The sequence below is a fragment of the Panthera leo genome, chromosome A2, assembly GCF_018350215.1.
Source record: "Panthera leo isolate Ple1 chromosome A2, P.leo_Ple1_pat1.1, whole genome shotgun sequence".
NCBI classification, from domain to species: Eukaryota; Metazoa; Chordata; class Mammalia; order Carnivora; family Felidae; genus Panthera; species Panthera leo.
The window spans coordinates 18,220,962-18,242,342 of record NC_056680.1 but is presented as its reverse complement, the minus strand read 5'-3'; the positions used below and the strand labels follow the sequence as shown (position 1 = coordinate 18,242,342).

At 43.2% G+C, this 21,381-nt stretch overlaps 1 protein-coding gene across 8 annotated transcripts in view; it reads left to right on the top strand.

Annotated features, from left to right (window-relative positions):
* Positions 1-21,381, top strand: part of USP4 (ubiquitin specific peptidase 4) — a 47,677-nt gene that overhangs the window by 6,213 nt on the left and 20,083 nt on the right. For 6 of the 8 annotated variants that reach the window (XR_006199834.1, XR_006199835.1, XM_042929348.1 and 3 more), the window contains exons 3-9: positions 1,988-2,118; positions 3,263-3,389; positions 4,003-4,148; positions 4,273-4,334; positions 14,598-14,738; positions 15,573-15,690; positions 19,019-19,192. Coding sequence is in view for 6 of the 8 variants with exons in the window: in XM_042929348.1 (XP_042785282.1) it covers positions 1,988-2,118; positions 3,263-3,389; positions 4,003-4,148; positions 4,273-4,334; positions 14,598-14,738; positions 15,573-15,690; positions 19,019-19,192 (899 nt within the window). In the remaining 2 variants the exon portion in view is untranslated. Of the gene's footprint in view, positions 1-1,987; positions 2,119-2,292; positions 2,437-3,262; positions 3,390-4,002; positions 4,149-4,272; positions 4,335-14,597; positions 14,739-15,572; positions 15,691-19,018; positions 19,193-21,381 lie in introns of those variants that run through there. The other 2 variants (XM_042929349.1, XM_042929347.1) reach the window with 2 other exon arrangements.

Sequence of the window (21,381 nt, the reverse complement as noted above, 5' to 3'; positions counted from 1 at the left end):
CCAGGCTCTGAGCTGTCAGCACAGAACCCGACGCGGGGCTCAAACTCACGACTGTGAGATCATGACCTGAGCCGAAGTCAGACGCCCAACCGACTGAGCCACCCAGGTGCCCCTTAATTATAATAAAATACACATAACATAAAACTTATCACCTTGACCATTTTTAAGTGTACAGTACAGTAGTATTAAGCATATTTACATTGTTTTGCAGCCTATCTCCAGAACTTTTTCACCTTGGAAAACTGAAACCCCATACCTATTAAGCAGTAACTCCTAGCCTCTTTTCCTCCAAGCCCCTGGAAACCCCCATTCTACTTTCTGTATCTGAATCTGGCTACTCTAGATACCTCATTTAAGTAGAATCATTCAGTATTTGTTTTCCTGTGACTGCCTTATTTTATTTAGTATATTAGTATAGTATTCTCGGGTTCATCCTCATAGCGAGGTCAGAATTTCTTTCCCTTTTAAAGGTTGAATAATATTCTGCTATAGGTATATACCACATCATGTTTATCCATTCATCCATCTCCCCTTGGTATTCTTGTCCTCCACCGCTGTTTAATTCCTTTCCTATTTCCTTGGAGATGAAATTTCAAGGCAGAGGTGGATCAGATCTGAATTTTGCTCTAAGGAGGGGCAGAAGAGCTGATTGGATAGGGTATAAATTGGTGTTGAGGGGGTGGGTGATGACAAGCCCTGGTCACCTTGTGAATGCTGCTTATGGTTTTAGTTTTTTGTTTTTAACATCGTCTGCCTTGAGTTACGGATGAGTTGCACCATTGTGGGTACTTCTGCTTTCCCAGTTTTGTGGCTTGCGCTACCACAGGAGTGGGTGTTGAAGAGCACAGAGGCTCCCTTCTTGGGAGGGGATCAGTCTTTCCTTGATCCAGTTCCTTGGTCCTCAATTGAGGGAGTAGGTTTCAGATCATGAACTTCCACTTCTGACCCCCAATCATGTTGCCTGCCTGTGGTAGGTGCGAGGTGGACGTTTAGCATGTTGGAGTATTACATATTTTCTTCCTTCACAGGGGGTTATCTAGCTAGGTTTTGACTTGGACTGTTGAAAACTAAGAATACCAAATGACTCTTGGTAAAATAAAGTTAACTTCAATGACGTGTTTGTTGCTTTCTTAGTAAATCAGGAGAAGGGTTGCCTGGGTGGCTCAGTTGGTTGAGTGTCTGACTTCAGCTCAGGTCATGAACTCGTGGTTCGTGAGTTCGAGCCCCGCATTGGCTCTGTGCTGACAGGTGGAGCCTGGAGCCTGCGTCAGATACTGTCTGTCTCTCTCTCTCTCTCTCTCTCTCTCTCTGCCCCTTGCCCACTCACACTCTGTCTCTTTCTCTCTCAAAAATAAACAAACATTAAAAAATTATTCGTATTTCAGGAGAAGACGATGTATATATTTTTAGGTGTTTGTTTTATGTATTTTGAGAGTGAGAGAGAACATGTGTGCACAGTGAGCAGGAGATGGGCAGAGAAAGAGGGAGAGAGGATCCAAAGCAGGCTTTGCAATGTTAGCATGCAGCCCAGTGTGGGGCACGAACTCATGAACTGTGAGATCATGACCTGAGCCGAAATCAAGAGTCAGACTCAACCAACTGAGCCACGCCCAGGCACCCCGAGGAGAAGATGGTATTTGACCTCAGTGAAATTTCACTAAGCAGAATGTTATGTTAAATATTCATAATTAACAATTTTAATTGTGGACTCTGGAAGCACTTTGAAAATGTAAATTGGAGGTTTTCTCTTTTATTCTTCCTTCTCCATTCAATTACAGGAGAAGTACACATTTCTCATAAAATGTTCTGAAAGCATGGCTAAAGACGGCTTTCAGGTCTGCTCTGTGTTATGGCCAGAGACAGAATTTTGGAATTTTGTCCTGTTATTATAAATAATTTTCTTGTTTCTGAAAACTACGTAAGAATCCTGTAAAACAAACATTTCTGAGAGAAGAGCAGTGAGTTATGAGCTGTTTTCTTTTTTCAGATCCGGAGAGTCAGACCTTAAAAGAACATTTAATTGATGAATTGGATTATGTATTGGTCCCAACCGAGGCCTGGAATAAATTACTCAACTGGTATGGCTGTGTAGAAGGCCAGCAGCCCATTGTCAGAAAAGTGAGTACATGAATTGTCACAGCTGTTGGTCAGTGTCTGTGAGTGCTCCTTGGGGGACACTGACTAGAGTTGGTTTCCTGGGGTACTGGATGTGCCTAAGTGGTCGAGTAGAGGTGTTTGAGGCCTTGTTTCTGGTTCTCTTTAGGGAATTGTGATCGTGAGTGGTGGTGAGTGAGGCTGCTCACTTGGGGTGTTATAGTGAGTGGCCTCCAAACATCAGAGCTGCCCAATGGCTTGGGGTGTGTCCAGCAGTGCCATGAGAGCACTTTCTGGAAGGCTGTATGAGAGAAAGTTTACTTGGGGTCATAGGGACCTACGGTAATGTACCGCTTCCTGTTTATCTTAAAACTTTTCTGAAACTGCTTTTGCTTCTGTGTTTAAGAGTCTTTGGCCACATTGTTGAATGTCTCAAAAAGCAGGTGTTTATAAGCCAGAGAATAGCCTCTTGAGGGAAACAGGCTATGGGATAGACACCTGGATTCCTAACCCCTCTGGTAGATGGGACTCATGAGAAGACTGCCCACCCTGACTCCCATAGTTGTTTGCTTGTCCTACCAGAGGGAAAATCACAAGATCCCACATGCCTGCTGATAGGTAGCCATTGAGTAAATTTCTCACTGTCTGGTTTGTAGTTCCCCTTCTTAGAGTAGGAAAGAACTGCAATCCTGAGGCCATGCTTCTAAGGATCACTGTTTGGGGCCAGAGCTACCTTCTTTTCCAGCTAGAAACCTGGGCCCCTGAGAGGGGTTAGGGATCAAAAAGTTGGGGGCATGCCAGTGTCCTGCAGATGTCTCCTAATGCTCACAGTGTTGCCATATGGTGAGTGTTCGGCTGCCTCAGGGATTTAACTATATTCTCTAGTCCTCTCATTTGACAAACCTTGAAAAGGAGACATCATGATCCTGATTTAGAGATGAACAATGGCTTCCCTGTTGTGCAGTGTTGTTCCATCCGGACGCTTTTCCTCATGAGTGGGAAAAAGATTTTTAAACTCCTAGGACAGATGCCAGTGGCTTTAAAAATCTAATCACTTAGGGAAACTGATAACTGTGTGAATTCTGCCTTTTACCACTGACAAAACCTATTGCTTCCAAGACTGCCGGTGTGGAACCCCTGCTCCTTCACCTGTGCCTCTTACTTGCAGGTTGTGGAGCACGGCCTGTTTGTCAAACACTGCAAAGTGGAGGTGTATTTGCTGGAACTGAAGCTCTGTGAGAATAGTGACCCCACCAATGTGCTGAGTTGCCATTTCAGCAAGGCAGACACCATTGGTGAGTAGCTGGGCTGGGGTCCCAGGTGTCCATTGGGAGAGTGCAGGGCATTGTGGCTAATGGGAGGGAAGCCAGGCACCCCCTTCAGAATTGTTACCCATATAGTCTCAGGTTGTGGTTACCAGTCCTGACGTGGGAGCCTGCTCTCATAGAGAGCCAAGCCTGGGATCGTGTTCTGTGAAACACCTGGCATGGCCCCTGCCCATTTGACATACGGTGGTAAAGATGAGGAAATGCAGATTCAGAGAGGTCAAAGTAACTTAAAAAATCTTTGTGAGAAAGTGGCAGGGCTAGTATTTGAAACCACATGGGTCTTAACTTCAAAGATAAGTTTTCTCACCTTTCTGTATTGTTGATATGCTATGTAAATGGGACCCACATCCTCAAAGAAGGAGGAGCATAGAGAAAGTTTCTAGGTATATGAGTGCGAGAAGATGCCAGTGGAAGATGTGTGGCCTTAGGAGTCGCCATGGGGCTGAGGTCAGTCAGAACTTTTGGTCCAAAGCACCCTGTGACCCTCTGAACAGGAAGGAGGATGAGCAATTGCCCGGTATGGGTACCTTTAGCCTTGCATCTGGAGAAGGCCTTGAGTGATCTTTCTGCTTGTCCCTAGCAACCATCGAGAAGGAGATGCGGAAGCTGTTCAACATCCCTGCTGAGCGTGAAACACGGCTGTGGAACAAATACATGAGCAACACTTATGAGCAGCTGAGCAAGCTAGACAACACTGTCCAGGATGCGGGGCTGTACCAGGGTCAGGTAGGAGGGCTCAGGCCATGCCCCAGCAGGCAGCTCTGCCAGATACCTGCCAGACATCTGGTTCTGAGCACATTAGCAGTGAGGTGCTTTGCATATTCCTTATATGGTTTTCCCTTTCACTCAGGTGCTAGTAATTGAGCCCCAAAATGAAGATGGCACATGGCCGAGGCAGACCTTGCAGTCAAAGTAAGTGAACTCTTTCTCCCTTGTGGGTGGGCACACAGGTGTAAGAGAGACGCTGTTTCCTAAAGCAGTTATTGTGCTAAGAAAAATTTTTGGGGAGTCAGATGAAGAAACATGCTATTTCATATCCAGAGTCTGTAATCCTGGCCTTGGGTGAGCAGTGTGCTGGGCAGCCGTCTGAGGAAAGCTGTCAAGGTGTGTGAACAAGATGGTGAGCCTCTCCTTGTTGAGAATGAGAGAAGGAATAGAAGGGGCCCAGATCTGGGAATGCTTTTCTGCCAAGAGGTCGCTTTGTTTTTGTCAAGGCCATTCATTTTCTCCACCTGTGGTGAGAGGCTTAGATGGGAAAGAAGAGGGCTCAGGCATGGGATCTTGTATGACTTAAAGGTAGTAGTTTGATCCCACCCCGCTTTTTAACCATGGGCCTGTTAGTCATTGTTGCTTACTCGGGGAATGTTGCTAAACTGGGACCCCAGGCATCTCTGTCTCAGGAGAGGTTTGTGGGTGGTGTGGAATTATGCATGTCCTGAGAAGGGGACAGAAAGGAAACATGAGTTTTTCTTTTTTTTTTTTTTTTTTTTAGTTTATTTATTTGTTTTGTTTTGGTTTTTTTACTTAAAAAAAAAATTTTTTTTTTTACGTTTATTCATTTTTGAGACAGAGAGAGACAGAGCATGAACGGGGGAGGGTCAGAGAGAGGGAGACACAGAATCCGAAATAGGCTCCAGGCTCCGAGCTGTCAGCACAGAGCCCAACGCAGGGCTTGAACTCACGGACTGCGAGATCGTGACCTGAGCCAAAGTCGGCCGCTCAACCGACTGAGCCACCCAGGCGCCCCGTATTTATTTATTTTGAGAGAGAGACAGTACGAGTTGGGGAGGGGCAGAGAGAGAGAGAGAGAGAATATGAATGAATGAATCCCAGACAGGCTCCACACCTTCAGCATGGAGCCCGACGCAGGGCCCAAACCCACAAACCCACAAGATCATGACCTGAGCCGAAACCAAAAGTCGGATGCTTAACCAACTGAGCCACCCAGGTGCCCCATGTTTTTTTATGGTAGCAGGTGGGGGGATTGTGTCTGTGGTCTGATAGTTATGGGGACAGTGTAGGTCTTTACTCTCTTCCTTCAGTTAGGTCTTGGACAGGGACTATTTCATAGTGATGGGCTCGTAGCTCCTTTGAGAGTCATGAAAGCTACCTGCTCTCTCTTGAGAAACACTCAAGAAGACACAGCGTTTTGCCAACAATCTCAAGGGTTTTACAGATACTCTAGCCATGGACTCCAGTTTTAGAAACCCTGGTCACCAGTTCCTGACAAATTGACAAAATAGCTGTGGTAGGCAGGATAATACCACCCTCCATGTCCACGTCCTAATCCCCTAGAACCTTTGAATATGTTAGGTTACATGGCAAAAGTGATTAAGATGTGATTAAGGGTCTTGAGATGGGCAGATTATCCTGGATTATCTGGATGGGCCCCATGTAATCACAGGATGGACGAGGGAGATGAGAGTCAGAGAAGGAGATGTGGGGACAGAGCAGAGTCCAACTGATGAAATGGGAGAAAGACTTCACTGGCCATGAGCCAGGGAATGTGGGCAGCCTTAAGAAGTCCCTAGAGCTTCCACAAAGGAATACAGCTCTTGATTTTAGCTCAGTGAGAGTCATTTTGGATTTCTGACCTGCAAAATTGTTAAGATAATAAATTTGCATTGCGTGTGTGGTTTTTTTTTTTTTTTAATATAAATTCAGTTTATTCATAAATTTGTGTTGTTTTAAGCCAGTAAATTTTTGGTAATTTGGACAACAGTAATTGGAAGGCTAGCCTTGGCTGCTGACTCCCTTCTTGGAACTGGAAATGCCACAGAACTGAGAGAAAATAACATTAAAAACTGTGAGGAACCCCTGGGGAGACAGAAGGTGATTGGATTCCAGTCTGTGAGGTAGGGTTGACAGTTTGGAGCAGAAGAGGCTGGATATACTGGTCAAGGGAGACTGTTAGAGTTCTGCCTTTTTCTCTTCCCAGTGCTGCTTCTCCCCATCCCTTCCACACCCTAGGGTCCCAGATTCCAGTCAAGGGAGATGGCTTTTGGAAAAGAACAGTGTCTCCTTGTATTTGCCTAAAGGTTAGAGTTTCTCTGCAAAGTGTGGCCAGTGGCCAGTGGGCCCAGAGTGGGATTCCTGAGGTACATTCCCTTCCCCACTCCCCTAATGGCACCAGGTACTGTTCTAGATACTGAGGATGTAGCAGTAAATAAAGTCTCCATCCTCAAAGAGAAGTAAATGACAAATAAGAAAAATCCACATGGGGAAAAATCAGGGAAGAAAATCAGCAGGTATAGGCTTTGGGAAGAGGCAGATTTAAATAGGATAATGGGGAGGCCCCACTGAGGTGCCATTTGAACACAGTTATGAAGGAGGTGAAGGAATCAGCAGTGAGTGGAGTGCTTATTAAGAATAACATTGTGAGGCAAAGGCGCCAGCAGCAGTGGAAGTTCTGAGGCAGAAGCAGGCTTTGTTGAAGACCAACAGGAGTTTGTTGTGGCTGTGGTGCCAGGAGTGATGGCAGGAGCTTTTGGGGGAAGGTGGTAGGCCCCGTTGACGGTTCTAGCTGTGCCTCTGGGGGAGGTAAGGAGCTCCTTGGAGGAGGTGTGGTAAGGGGAGAGATCTCACCTGGTGGGATCTCACCTGGTGAACAGCTCAGAGGGAGCCATAATGAGAAGCTGACCAGTATAGTTGGAATGAAAGGAAAATGGCAGATTGACAGCCTGTGCTAGTGGGAGCATAATTCATGTTCCCAGCCTCATAGGAGGATGGAGTAAGCATAAAGAATACCATCAAGGAAAGGAGGAGGTGGGTACGTGAAACAGGAACAGGGTGGCATTCTTGGGAACAAAGAATTCAGGAGATGGGTTGAGTAGCAGAATGGATGTAACTGAAGCTGAATAAACAAGTTGGAAGGTCAAGTTGAAGAATTCTAGAAAGCATTAGGAGGGATGAAGAGATGAAAGATAGGAGAAGCAAAATGCTATAGGATGAGGGTAGAAGTGGCAGTATTCGTATCTCAGAAGCAGAGAGGAAATGACTGGAGCAAGGGGAAGAAAATGTTTGAGGATAAAATGACCAAGAGTTTCTCAGAGATCACAAAAGAGGAAAGATCTGAAATTTAAAGAATGCTAAACACTGATGGAAGGAAGAAAGCCCACCCCTAGACACACTAGAGTAAAAATTTAACAATGGAGATGTAGAGAAAATTCCACATCTTATTGAAAGAAAAAGTCACAAAGGCATAAGAAGCAGATTAGTATCAAACTTCTCAGTAGCACCAGTAGATCTGAGAGCTACTTTGTCAGTGTCAAAATAACTTTCTTAAAATATATATGTGTGTGCGTGTGTGTACATATATACATGTATGTATATATATGAATATATTTTATATATACAAATATGTATATAATGCATGTATATTATATATATATTCTATATATATGTATAATATATAATATATATAAAATGCTTATTTGAGAGACAGAGAGTGTGCATGGGGTGGGGGGGGAGGGAGGGAGGGAGGGGGAGAGAGAGAGAGAGAGAGAGAGAGAGAGAGAATCTCAAGCAGGCTCCACACTGTCAGTGCAGAGCCTGACACGGCTGAAACCCACAGCCAAAATTAAGAGTCGGACGCTTAATCTACTGAGCCACACAGGTGCCCCAAAAGTAAAATTTTAAAAGCAGAATTTTATATCCTACAAAACTATTACTTAAATGTAAAGATGAAATAATTTTTTTCTTTAGCGTAGATGACCTTGGAAGATTTTCCACACAGAGCTCCTATGTGGAAGCTACTGTTAGAACTCAGGCGCTTGCAGTAAAATCCATAACGTGTGAGAGAGAGCACATACCTAGGAAAATATTCTGTTGGCCAGAAAAGCAAGGGCTTTGTGATTTTGGAGTAAGCAAAGATTTTTGACACAAGAGAGAAGACACGGCACCACAAACCACGGAGGAGGAAATGGATAAAGGGGGTGACTTTTAAGTTAAGAACTTCTGTTCATCAAAGCGTAAAAAGGCTAGCCACAGGGTGAGAAAAGGTACCTGCAATACATATGTCTGACAAATTGCTTTTATCCAGAAGTTTGAAGAAATGCCTTAAGTCAGTAAGAAAAAGACAACTCCATTAGTAGAAGGGGCAAAAAATCTTTAACAGTTACTTTATAAAAGAGGATGTCCAATGGCTTGTGAGCTTATGGAGAGGTGTCAACCTCAGCAGTCATCCAGAGATGGCAAATTAAAACCACAACACAGTGCTTCTGCACACCCACCAGAATGGATTAGTGAAAAAGATGGACAGTACCAAGTGATGTTGAGGTGTAGAGCACCCCAAATTGTTGACCCTGCCGATGGGGCATATAAATTGGTGTGATTTTAGAAGACTTGGCAACCCATGCTAAATGAAGAATTCTGTGTATTTATTCTGTAACTCAACGATCCACTCCTAGGCATACTGCCAACAGAAATACATCTCATGTTCACTTAAAGATAAGTTCAAAGATGTTCACAACAGCACTGCTTATCATACTCACTGGAGTTAACCCAGATGTCCATCCACCAAAATAGAGTGGATAGGTTAATTGAGGCATAGTCACACAGTGGAATTCTGTAGGGCCTCGACAACATTGAGTGTCATGACCAATGCTGAATGAGAGAAGCCAGACATAAAGCAGCATACTGTATTCTCTTGATAGGAAGTTTAAGAACAGGCAAAGCTCATCTAGGGGGCTCAAGGTCATGGTAGTGGTTAGCTGTGGGAAGAATCGTAACTAAAGGGAGTATGAAGAGGACACCAGAGGTTTAGTGCTGTCCTGCTTCAGAGTCAGGGTTCTGGTTATATAGATGTATTCACTTGATGAAAATTTCTTGATTTTTTACTTAGGTGGTTTATGCATTCTCTATGTAATTCTTTGCTAAAAAGTTTAATAAGAAGAAAAATTTAAGAAAGCAATCCATAGCAAAAGCAGTCCAGAAGTAAATTCTGGGTAATCCCAACATGGAAGGCAAGTGAGGAAATGGGAGGCAGTAAAAAGCAGAGAGAGATGGGAATGTCATCCGCCCTTTCTCTTGTGGAGAAATGTAGATAAAGTTTAAGTAATTGATAGGGAAAAATAAAAATAGTTACAGGTCCTAATAAGTTAATGGAGTAACTGCCAGAAATCTAAAATAGAATGTATATCTTTGAAATACACTGTGTCGATTAGGAAAGGTTTGCTGGCAGTTAAGAAAGACTAGACGATCAGTTTGTGAAGAAAGATGCTGAGGTCTTTCCAAAAAGAACTTTTGAGATGGGTAGTCCAGTGCTGGTATCATTAGTAACCCAGCCGCTCTATTGTGTTGCCCTACCGTGTGCAGCTTCTACTTCAAGGGTAGCCCCCTGTGGGTCCAGGATCCTGGAGCTGCAGTGGTTACACCTGCATTCAAGTAGCAAGGAGGAAGAAGCAGGAGGGACATAACCCTTCCTTTTAAGGAAATTTCCCAGAAGTCACACATCCTTTTGCATCTTTTTGGTCAATAATAAGACCATAGCTGGCTTCAAGGGAGGCTGGAAAATGCTGTTTAGCAAAGATGCAAGGTGTCTAACTAAAAATTGGGGATCAAAAACTAAGGAAGAAGAGCAGAATAGCTTATTGGGAGGCAAAAGGGGAAAATAAATCCCTCTTTTTCTTGTCTACTCTACCAATTCCTATGGTCACCAAATGTGTGTGGGTTTTCTCCCCACACCATCCAGTTCTCTGACACCAGCTGGGTGTTCTGGAATTTCACTAAATTCTGACACTATCTACCTGGAGGTAGCATCAGATCCCACAGGTTAAGGGCTCAGTCCAATCAGACTGGCCCATTTTAGATCCCAGTTCTAAGTCCAGGTTGTTACCTGTGCTTGGGTCACTGGCTATAAATCACAGGTTCCCATGATCCCTCCTTGGGCTCAGTAGTTTGCTAGAATAGTTTACAGAACTCAGGGAAACAGTTTATTCACTAGATGACCAGTTTGTTACAAATGGCTATAACCTGGGAACGGTGAGATGGAAGAAGAACCAGGTGGTTATAGGGAAGGGGTGAAGAGCTGCTATGCCCTGTTCAGGCATGCCATCCTTCTATTACCTCCACATGTTCACCAACCTGGAAGCTCTCCAAAATTCCCATACTTCAGGGATTTTTGTGGAGGTCTCAGTAAGTAGGCATGATTGATTAAATCATTTGGCCGTTGGTAACTGAATTCAGATTGCCAACCCTTATTGCCTCCTCAAGGGTGGGGGTGTGTGGCTGTAAGTTCCAACCCTCTAATCACATGGTTAGATCTCCTGGCAACTGGCCCCCATTCTTTGTGATTTTCCAAAAGTGATTAATAAAAACTGAGGTGTGGTTGAAAAGTGCTTGTTGGAAATAACATGACAACTCCTTTCACTTTTATCACCTTGAAACTATTTCAGGAACCAAGGACAAAAAAACACAAATATAACAAAAGATGCTTCCATTGCTCTTATCACTGAGGAAATTACAAGTGTTTAGGGGCTGTGTACCAGGAATTTTGAACAAGATCAAAAATATATTTATTATTGGGGCGCCTGGGTGGCTCGGTCGGTTAAGCGTCTGACTTCGGCTCAGGTCATGATCTCGCGGTCCATGAGTTCGAGCCCCGCGTCGGGCTCTGTGCTGACAGCTCAGAGCCTGGAGCCCGTTTCAGATTCTGTGTCTCCCTCTCTCTGACCCTCCCCCATTCATGCTCGCTCTCTGTCTCAAAAATAAATAAACGTTAAAAAAAATTAAAAAAAAAATGTATATATATTTATTATAAACCACAGCACCCTAGGATACAACTAGGAAACTGTCACACCTAAGAAGGGAAATTGAGGGCAAAAAAAGGAAAAGAAAGAACTGAAAAGTTTGGTAATTAGAAAACATGAGATGAGAAGGCTGAATTAAGGCCATGTAGAATAGTGATTAAAACAACTATAAATGAGTTAAACTCACTAATCAAAACTCTCAGACCAGCCATATTAAGTAATACATCATCTGTCAAGCAGACCCAGGGTTAACCTGGAGAGAATGGGAAAATACATCAAGTGAATGTGTCATTCAGGGGAAGTCATTGATTGGCCTAATCCTTTTTTTTTTTTTTTTTTTTTTTTAACCTACCTATAGAGTCAGCTTGACATGTATTGTGGCAGGAAAACTTCCTAAATTGTTTCTGTTCAGCTCTTTATTAGAGAGGGCCACCTAGTAAATTTTGAACACTTTAAGATCATTTTCTCATGCTTCAAAGATTTTCTGTAGAGCTGGCCTCCTATCTCTCTCTTTCTCTCTCTAATTCCCTCTGACTTACCTTGCCTGAGGTTGCTAAGGCCTGATTAGCTCTCCACCATGACCCCTTTTCAAGGCTGCCTGCCCAGAACTAGAAGAGGCCAGTGTTCCTGAAGTGGAGATGTGGGCGCACACAGATGAGAGTTAACAGCATTGGTGTGGGGTGAGCCCAGCTAAGGTTGTTGTGAAGGCAGTGAGGATTCTGCCTAAGAATTCATTGTTACCTTAATGATAATACCAGGTGCTAGACTCTGGCTACTTGAGGTCACCCCTAAAGGGTGGGCTCATCCCCAGAGCAGCCCTCAGCTTGGAGAACAACTGAGAAGCATGCAGAGCATGGTCGAGCAAGGAGGGCGGGCATGGGTGTGCTACAGGGCCTCAGTCATGGGTTCAGAGCAGGTTCTAGTCATGATTGGTAAGGACTGGATGTGCCTAGGAGCAGGAAATACCTCAACAGAAAGGTACTGGGAGACCAGAGACTTGGCCAGCATCTTTTAAAGGAGCAGAGGGATCCTTATTTGGAGCTGTAGTCTCTGTTTTCAGAGTGTTTGTGGCATGGGACCCAGTGGGGTCTTGCTTCACCTAATATGTACACTTGAGAGTCAGATGTTTCCCACCAGTTCCCTATTTGCCAGCCTTCAGTGTCCCAGGTTGTGCTCTAAAGCTGCCTAATGACAAGTGACAAGTGCCCAGGCAGTTCCCAAATAGTCACTCTTCAGAGGTCTTGCTTTTGTCTGTCAAGGGTGGAGTTTAAGAACAACTTTGTCGGGGCGCCTGGGTGGCTCAGTCGGTTAAGCGTCCGACTTCGGCTCAGGTCATGATCTCACGGTCCGTGGGTTCGAGCCCCGCGTCGGGCTCTGTGCTGACAGCTCAGAGCCTGGAGCCTGTTTCAGATTCTGTGTCTCCCTCTCTCTGTGACCCTCCCCCATTCATGCTCTGTCTCTCTCTGTCTCAAAAATAAATGTTTAAAAAAAAAAAAAAAAGAACAACTTTGTCATATGTAAATTTTCAAGCATATAAAAAGAAATCCTGGGGTGTCTGGGTGGCTCAGTCGACTGAGCTTCTGACTTCGCCTGATTTCGGCTCAGGTCATGATCTGAGTTTTGTGAGTTTGAGCGCGGTTTGTGAGTTGGAGCCCTACATCAGGCTCTGTGCTGAAAGCTCAGAGCCTGGAGCCTGCTTTGGATTTGGTGTTTCCCTCTCTCTCTGCCCCTCCCCTGCTCACGCTCTGTCTCTCCCTCTCTCTCAAAAGTAAATAAAAATTAAAAAAAAAAGAAATCTTACATATTCATCATTAGATTTTTTTTCCAACTGAATTTATTCTGAAAATACAGCATTTTCTAGAACATTTTAAATGTCAATTTTTTTGTTTGTTTGTTTTGTTTTCTTTCATTTTAGGGAGAAATGTTCTGTTTAAGAAATTGACAGGTCTTGGTTATGGCTTCTGTGGATTTTTGCCCTTTTAAGTTCAAAGAAATAGCATAAGTTACCAGTAAATAGTTACTAAAAAGGGAAGTGTGACACTATATGCCTTTAGGTTCTGCACATCAGATTTTGAATTTCACCATCCTATAGTACCTGTCAACAGAACTGAGATAACAGTATGCCACATTAGACCAACCGTGGGTAGTGACTTTCCTCCCTACATAGTAGGCTGGGAATACCTGCATCACATTGGACAGGCTTCAGATATGTGCTAAAGTTACCTGTCTGGTGGAAGAGAGTGTCCCTTGGCCCTGCCCGTTCTCGTTTAATGAGCTACCTGAGTTCTTGGACTTCTTGGCAGCATGAGGATGAAGCTCTGTGAAGCAAATGCTCTTCAGCATTAGAGAAGGTACATTTCTCAATGGGAAGATGAGAGGCTGGGGAGTTCTCTTTCCCTCTCCCTCACTGTGACCTCAGTGTGGAGCAGAACTCAGTTCCTGATTCCCCTTTAGGCCCCTCGATAGTTTCCTAATGTCTCTGCACTGTAGGTGTGGGTACAGGATCACTCCTTATCTCTGCTGCCATGTTTCACTTTCTTCTTGCAGAGAACCCTGGTTGAGATCAGATCTCATGAGGTTGGGCTCTTTGCTGGGGCATATTATAATCATTTTCTGTAGTCTAAAAATAACCCCAAGCCTAGAAGGAAAAATCACATTTGTACATACTCAAAACGATTCAGAATGATTCACTTTCTTCTACAAGTTCTTATACAGATTTTAGTAGAAGATTGATAAAACTCATACCAGTTTAATATTTGGGGCATTTAGCCCCTGAATTAATTATTCTGAAAGTTGGTATAAATTTAAAATAAGATGCTGTGAAAAATATTGAAACATATTAGGCCAGCCTTTGAAACAGAGAGATTACTCACATTTGGTAAATTTGAGGAAGCAAAAGTAATTTTCCTTGAATAGCGTAGTGAAACCAAATTACCATTTTCCTGTTCATATTTGTTTATATATGTGTTTATATATATATATATATATATTTACATTGTAAATTTACATATGTAAATTTTATTTGCATATGTATTTTTAGCCAGCTGTTCATTTTGGGTCAGGTATTCTTGGATATTTATCTCTTATTGCCATTTTTCTGTGTCTTTCACTGGTAACTCTTAAAGTTCAGGGAAGCTTATGATTTATAAATCAAACCAGGATGCCCTAAAGATCAACCTTGTGGTTTATCCTCCTGAGAGATTCAGTGGGTGACCATGCAGATGAATGAGACCAGGAAGGCCAATTAATCTCTTGACTCTCACTTAAATAAAATTTATCTTGAAGTAGTATGAAAGTAGGCCTTTTGTAGTTTATTTTAAATAACTGAATGTGGAGAACATTTATTTCTTAAGAAGAGACCTAAGGCATTCATTCGGGCTTGCTTTTGCAGAAAGTCAGTAGCATTGTCTCTGCTTCTCTCTCCCAGATCAAGCACTGCACCTAGCAGAAATTTTCCTACCTCTCCAACATCATCAGCAAGTCCCTATTCCTCAGTGTCTGCCTCTTCCATTGCAAATGGTGATAGCACTAACACCTCTGGGATGCACAGTTCCGGTGTCAGCAGGGGGTAAGAGCAGGCCCTTTCACTTCACTTCCCTCCCTCTGGGTCCTTTCCCAGGCTGTACCTGGAGAGCTCTGTTGCCACACTAAGCATAGTGGGATTGGGGTTCCCAATGGGGACGTGGTGCATGTGGTTTCTTGCTCTGGTTCCTACCCACCGTAGAGTGTGCCTCCTCATTCTCACTTACATTGCTTGTTCTTCTATGAGCTGGTGTTTTGCCCACAGCCTAAGTCACTGGTGGTTCTGGGGAGTCACTGCTTTTGTCTATGAAGGGATGGGTTGGCCATATGGCAAAAGAGCTGTGAGGGAATGGTTCTTTGCTGTGGGAGAGCCCTGCCTGTATCCCCCTCTGGATGGCTGTGATTCTTTGTGCAAGCATCTCAGGAGTGCCTGCCACACAGCAGGGATAGAGTGGAGGAGGAGGGTGAGGTGAGACAGTGTGCATGAATACTCAGGCACAGTCAGGACTTAGTGTGGCCTGGTGGGTGGTGGCAAGTGTGAGCCCTTGATCTTGGCAACCACATGTTCTTTCCTGGAGTCACATGGCAGTTAGCCTTCTAGAGGGATACACAGTTAGCATTCGCCAAAAGCCTGAGACAACTCAGATAGCGTTTCTCCCCTTAAGGATGTAGCAGGTGGTAACCTGCCATTATGTCACATCAAGGGCAGGGGTGGGCGAAGGCGTGTGGCCTGAGGGCTGACGAGGGGAGTAGAAAGAACTTGTATCATGAGGTTATTTCCAGATAAGAATTCTAGAAGCCCTGGAGGAGCCCAAAAAGGCATCCTGAGGGCATGTGTACAGCACTCGCTTTTATTGCTATTGTGGATTGTGTTTTCCAGTGGATCTGCCTTCTCTGCTTCGTATAATTGTCAGGAGTCCCCATCGTCTCACATACAGCCTGGGCTCTGCGGACTTGGAAACCTGGGGAACACTTGCTTCATGAACTCTGCTTTACAGGTAGAGGGGAACTACCATCTAAATAACACTGCTTCTTCACAGGACTGTGGCTTGGTTAAGAAAGGCATGCTAAAATGTTGGGAGGATCCTTTCCCAGGGGTCCCTGCCTACCCTTTGTTAATACTTCAAGGATCCCTGTCAGGGCACCTCCCACCTGTTAGTACAGAAGGGCCTCATCAGTGTTAATGACCCCAAAATGTCTTCCTAATCAGTTCTGGGTTTGGTTTTGCATTAAAATATTTTGACCATTAGGGAATGGTCAGAAAATATTGGAGTATTTGCCTGGTTGGTTTCTGATAGAATGAGAACTCCCAGCAGCTCATGCCATCTTTTCACCAAAGATAGCTTATATCATGCCCCTGATTGTGCTGAATCCCCATATCCTCCCTTTGATACTTCATTTGTTCATTGATCAAATATTTATTGGGACAGTGGTGCCTGGGGGGCTCAGTTGGTTAAGTGTCTGACTCTTGATCTCAGCTCAGATTTTGTTCCCAGGGTCATGAGTTCAAGCTCTGCATTGGGCTCCATGCTGGGTAAAGCCTACTTCGAGAAAAAAAAATTATTTGGGCATACTATGTGACAGTACTGTGGTGGACATGGGCTGGAGTTAGGGTCCAGTTAGAAAGTTAGGAGAGCACAGTTCCCAAGACTGCTTTCACTTCTGACACCAACTGCAAGTTTGGGAGTCCCCAAGACCACCTTCAGTTTCGATAATTTGCTAGAAGGACTCACAGACTCACTTAAAACTATTATACTCACAGTTGGGGTTTATTATAGGAAAAGTATACAAGTTAAAATTAGCCATGGAAAGGAGCAAATAGGAGTCTTGGAGGGTCCCCAGTGCAGAGCTTCTGTTGTTGTCTGTCTGTTGAGTCAGAACGTATAACTCTTCTAGCATTGACTTGTAACATTAAGCATGGGGTGTTGCCAAATATGTAAACTCACCTGAGCTTTGGTGTCCAGAATTTTTATCAGTACTTTATTTTCATGGCTTGATTGATTGATTGAGTGCCCAGGTTGACTATTGATAAGATGTGACCCAAGCCTCCCCACCCCTGCCCCACCAAGTCACATTGTTGGTCTTTCCAGAGTGGCTGGCTCTCTACCCTAAGATGACTGTATAAGTGTGGCCACCACCACCCTAAATCACAGTGTTAGATTCTATATTAGGACTAACTAAAGACCTCCAGGCAAACAAAGATACTCCTGTCAGGGATAATATTCCAAGGATCAACAGAATACTTCCCCAGAAGCCAAGGGCAAAGGCCAGACTTTCTCTTTGGACAAGGCCAGATTCTTTACTATACACAGAGACTCAGTGGTGAGCAAATCAGACATGGTTTTTGTACCCACAGGACTTACAATCTAACTTGGAAGTTTCTTGGAGTATAAAGGAAAAGATTAAAAAATACGTTAAAAAGTAGGTGACTCTTGGGTTTTGAAGTTGTTTTTCTCCACTGTGGTGAGATGGGAAGAGCTGAGTACTAAAGAAAAGAACCTTGAGATTTGGCCTTTCATGGGTAGGTTTTCTCAACTCTTTTGTATCCTCAATTTTCCTCGACTATTGGATGAAGATAACAACGAGGAGATTTATAGCTCCAGATGTAAATATCAGGAAAAAGAAGAAAGGGTAAATTCTGTAATTTAAGTTTCTATCTCCTAATGCTAGGAAAAGAACGAATGAAACCCAGAGAAAGTGGGAAGAGGGAAATAATAGAAGAACAGAAATCAGTGAAATACAAAGCTGATTAAAAGTACAACTAAATGTGATTCTTTGGGGAAAAAACAAAAAAACAAAAACTTAAATTGACAGAAATGCTCAGAGAAACTGATCGGGAATAAAAGAATAGACATGACTAAAGCTGGGAATGAAAAAGGACTATCACTACAGATCCTATAGCCATTAAAAAGATGAGACGATAGTGGAACAACTTTATGCCATTAAATTAGACAATTTAGCTGACAAATTTAAGATTTTATTTATTTATTTCATTTATTTTAAAACATTTATTTTCGAGAGAAGGAATGCACGTGTATGCGTGAGTGGGGAAGGGGCAGAGAGAGAAAGGGAATCTCAAGCAGTCTCCATACTGTCAGCACAGAGCCCCATGTGGGGCTTGAACTCATGAACCTAGAGATCATGACCTGAGCCAATATCTAGACTCAGACATTTAACTGACTGAGCCACCCAGATGTCCCTTAAAGATTTTTTTAAGTAGTCTCTATACCCAACATGGGACTCGAACTCACAACCCTGAGATCAAGAGTTGCGTGCTTCACCCACTAAGCCAGCCAGGCGCCCTGACTAGGAATTTTGAAAAAAAGGAAAATTTTAGACGATCATATCTCATAACTATAGACACAAATAATGTAAATGAAATTTTAGCAAATCAAATTCAACAATATAGATGAAAGTGGTTGAACAAGTGGGGTTTGTAACGGCAGAACTAGGTTGGTTTGACACCTGAAAAATTAATTTCTCACATAAAGGAGAAAGCCCTATGATCATCTCAATAGATGTAGGAAAAAACCTTTGATCAAACTCAATTTTTGAGTTTGAAGAGTTATAATTAGTATGTACACATGTACAGTGATAGTGTTTTATGTTTTTTCTACTATCTCGTTATCCTGATCTTTCCTCTGTAATGTTTCAGCTCTAGTAAAACATTTTGCCTTCAGCTTATTTATATTTTATCTTCCCATGAGACAGTGGAATGTCCTAATCAATTCTTGTTTTTTTTTTAATGTTTATTTTTGAGGGAGGGAGAGAGAGAGAGCAAGCGAGCGTGAGTGGGGGAGGGGCAGAGAGAGAGGGAGACACAGAACCCAGAGCAGGCTCCAGGCTCTGAGCTGTTAGCACAGAGCCTGATGCAGGGCTCAAACTCCTGAACCATGAGATCATGACCTGAGCTGAAATTGGATGCTTAACTGACTGAGCCACCCAGGTGCCCTTCCAAATCAATTCTAATTTAAAAAAATTATCATCTTAAAATTATTATGTTAAAACTTATCATCCTTCATTGAATAGAAGATTATTCTATGTCAGGCACTTGGGTGCACAGCTTTTACCCTTGGGTAGTTATTTCAGAGAGAGTTCTTAGGCAGTGAGTGAGCTCCCAACTATATCCTTGGGAGGTTAGCTGCAAGGCAGACCACCAGCAAGAATTCTGGAAGGCTGTGCCTTACTATTGTGAGCCTTGCAGAGAATCTACTGAGAACTTCATTTTGTTGGAGTTGACCCTCATTGGCCCTTGAGAACTTGGTTTATCTTTATCTCTGTGTGTTGTCCATAAGGGGTGTGAGCTCTGATTGTGTTCTCTTTCAGTGCTTGAGCAACACCGCACCACTGACTGACTACTTTCTCAAAGATGAGTATGAGGCTGAGATCAACAGAGACAATCCTCTGGGAATGAAAGGGGAAATTGCAGAAGCCTATGCAGAGCTCATTAAACAGATGTGGTCTGGAAGGGATGCTCACGTGGCACCTCGCATGTTCAAAGTAGGTTGCTGTATATGTTTCCTTTTTTTCCGTTTTGGGGAGAGTGATTTAGTTTTCAAATGAGGCATTCCAGTTGCATTTTGGGGTTAAGATGGGGTCTGGGACTAAAAGCCTCACACGTTGAGAGCCGCCTTTCCTGTTGTTGAGTCATTCAGCGCACAGGTACTTTAAGTGACCTCAGCCCGCACCTCTGGGCAGGGGATACTTCAGAAGTCATTTGTGCTGTATTCTGTGGTGCCAGCCTTTAAATAGGCAACATTCTAATAAGCCAGACCGTAACAATTCAGTTTAATTTCCAGCACTATCTGAAGGGTATTCCCAGGTTCTCTGAGCTGAGAACCTATACCCGCTGTGGTTTGAGTTGGGCCCCCTAAGTCAGGTTGATATTCGTGGAATGTGGTTGAGAGGCAGTTCTCACTTAGATCCCTCAGCAAGGGAGATCAGGTGAACTGTAGTGGGCTCTTGGATCATCTTGGGCCTTCCCTCACCTTAAATGTTTTTTCCTGTTGAGGGGAGGGCCCTTGCTTCATATTTTTAAATCTGAGAAATCCTACTTAGCCTGCACCACCAGGGTTCAAGGAGCCTTCATGAAGCACATGGTAGAAAAAGATAGGCATGTTTTTTATGCAAAGAGAGGAGCAAAGTAGCACCGTAGCTCAATGAGAAAATTTAAATCTTAGACAGTTTATTGAAATGGAAAACTAATTCTTTTTACCCCCATAGTCACATTAATCTCTGGGAAATACATGTAAATTACTATTCACATGCCATAAAGTCATAAAGAGATGGAATCGGGTGACAACACATTAGGCTCAAGCTCTTATAAATAAACAATTGACAGATCGTATTTAGGGATATTAGAAGTAGTGTAGAGTTTCCTTGATGACGGACATTTTCTCTGCACTGTCTGTTGTGGTAGCCACTAGCCATTTGAAGTGTGGGTAGTGTGAACAAGAAATTGGATTTTTTAATTGTGTTTAATTTTATTATTATTATTTTTTTTTATTTTTTTTTTCAACGTTTTTTATTTATTTTTGGGACAGAGAGAGACAGAGCATGAACGGGGGAGGGGCAGAGAGAGAGGGAGACACAGAATCGGAAACAGGCTCCAGGCTCCGAGCCATCAGCCCAGAGCCTGACGCGGGGGCTCGAACTCACAGACCGCGAGATCGTGACCTGGCTGAAGTCGGACGCTTAACCGACTGCGCCACCCAGGCGCCCCAATTGTGTTTAATTTTAATTTAAATAGTCACATGTGCCCAGTGGCTATGGTATTGGGCAACACAGGTAGAGAGCATTGGTTCTCCAACTACAGGATTCATCGGAACCTCTGGAAGGGCTTGTTAAAATACAGAATACTGGGGTGCCTGAGTGACTCAGTTGGTTAAGTGTTAAGCGTCTGACTCTTGGTTTTGGCTCAGCTCATGAGCTCGTGGCTTTGTCGGTTTGAGCCCCACGTTGGGCTCAGTGCTGGCAGTGTGGAGCCTGCGTGGGACTCTCTCTCTCTTTCTCTGCCCCTCCCCACTAGCCCCCTCCCCACTTGCACTGTCTCTGTCTCTCTCAAAATAAATAAATAAACTTAAGTAAATAAATAAAAATAAATAAAATATAGACCATTGGACCTATCCTGAGAGTTTCTCATTCTGTAGACCTGGGTTGGGCCCAAGAATGTGCATTTTTTTTTCTTTTTCTTTTCCTTTTTTTTTAACTTTTAAAAGTTAAAACTGATTTATTTAGTTTGTTCATTTCTTGTATTTATTAGTGGTCTTGACATCAACAAAATTGGAATTATTATTAGGTTCTACCAGAAAAAAATAATAAATGCAATAGAAAAGAGTTGTATTTCTAGGAATTTGAATTTTGAACCAAGAGGACCAAGAGATAAACTTTCAGGGTTATTCATTTCCTTTGCTAGCACTGTCAAATGTTCAGGTACTTTAGTCTGTAATGAACATACTAAGGTATAATTATGTGTACTCAAAGAGCATCTTTTGCTGAGCTCATGTCCAGTGAACCAAAAATTAAATTTCAGTGTTTAGTTATTCTTTGAGATTACAATAGTTCCAGGTTACCAAAAGGTAGTTTAAAAGTTCACTGGAAACACTTAAGTTGTTTGCTAGAATAAATTGCTATTGGCAGATTTTTGATGGAAGGAGTCCTGAATCTGATGTCCTCAGTTTTTTATTATT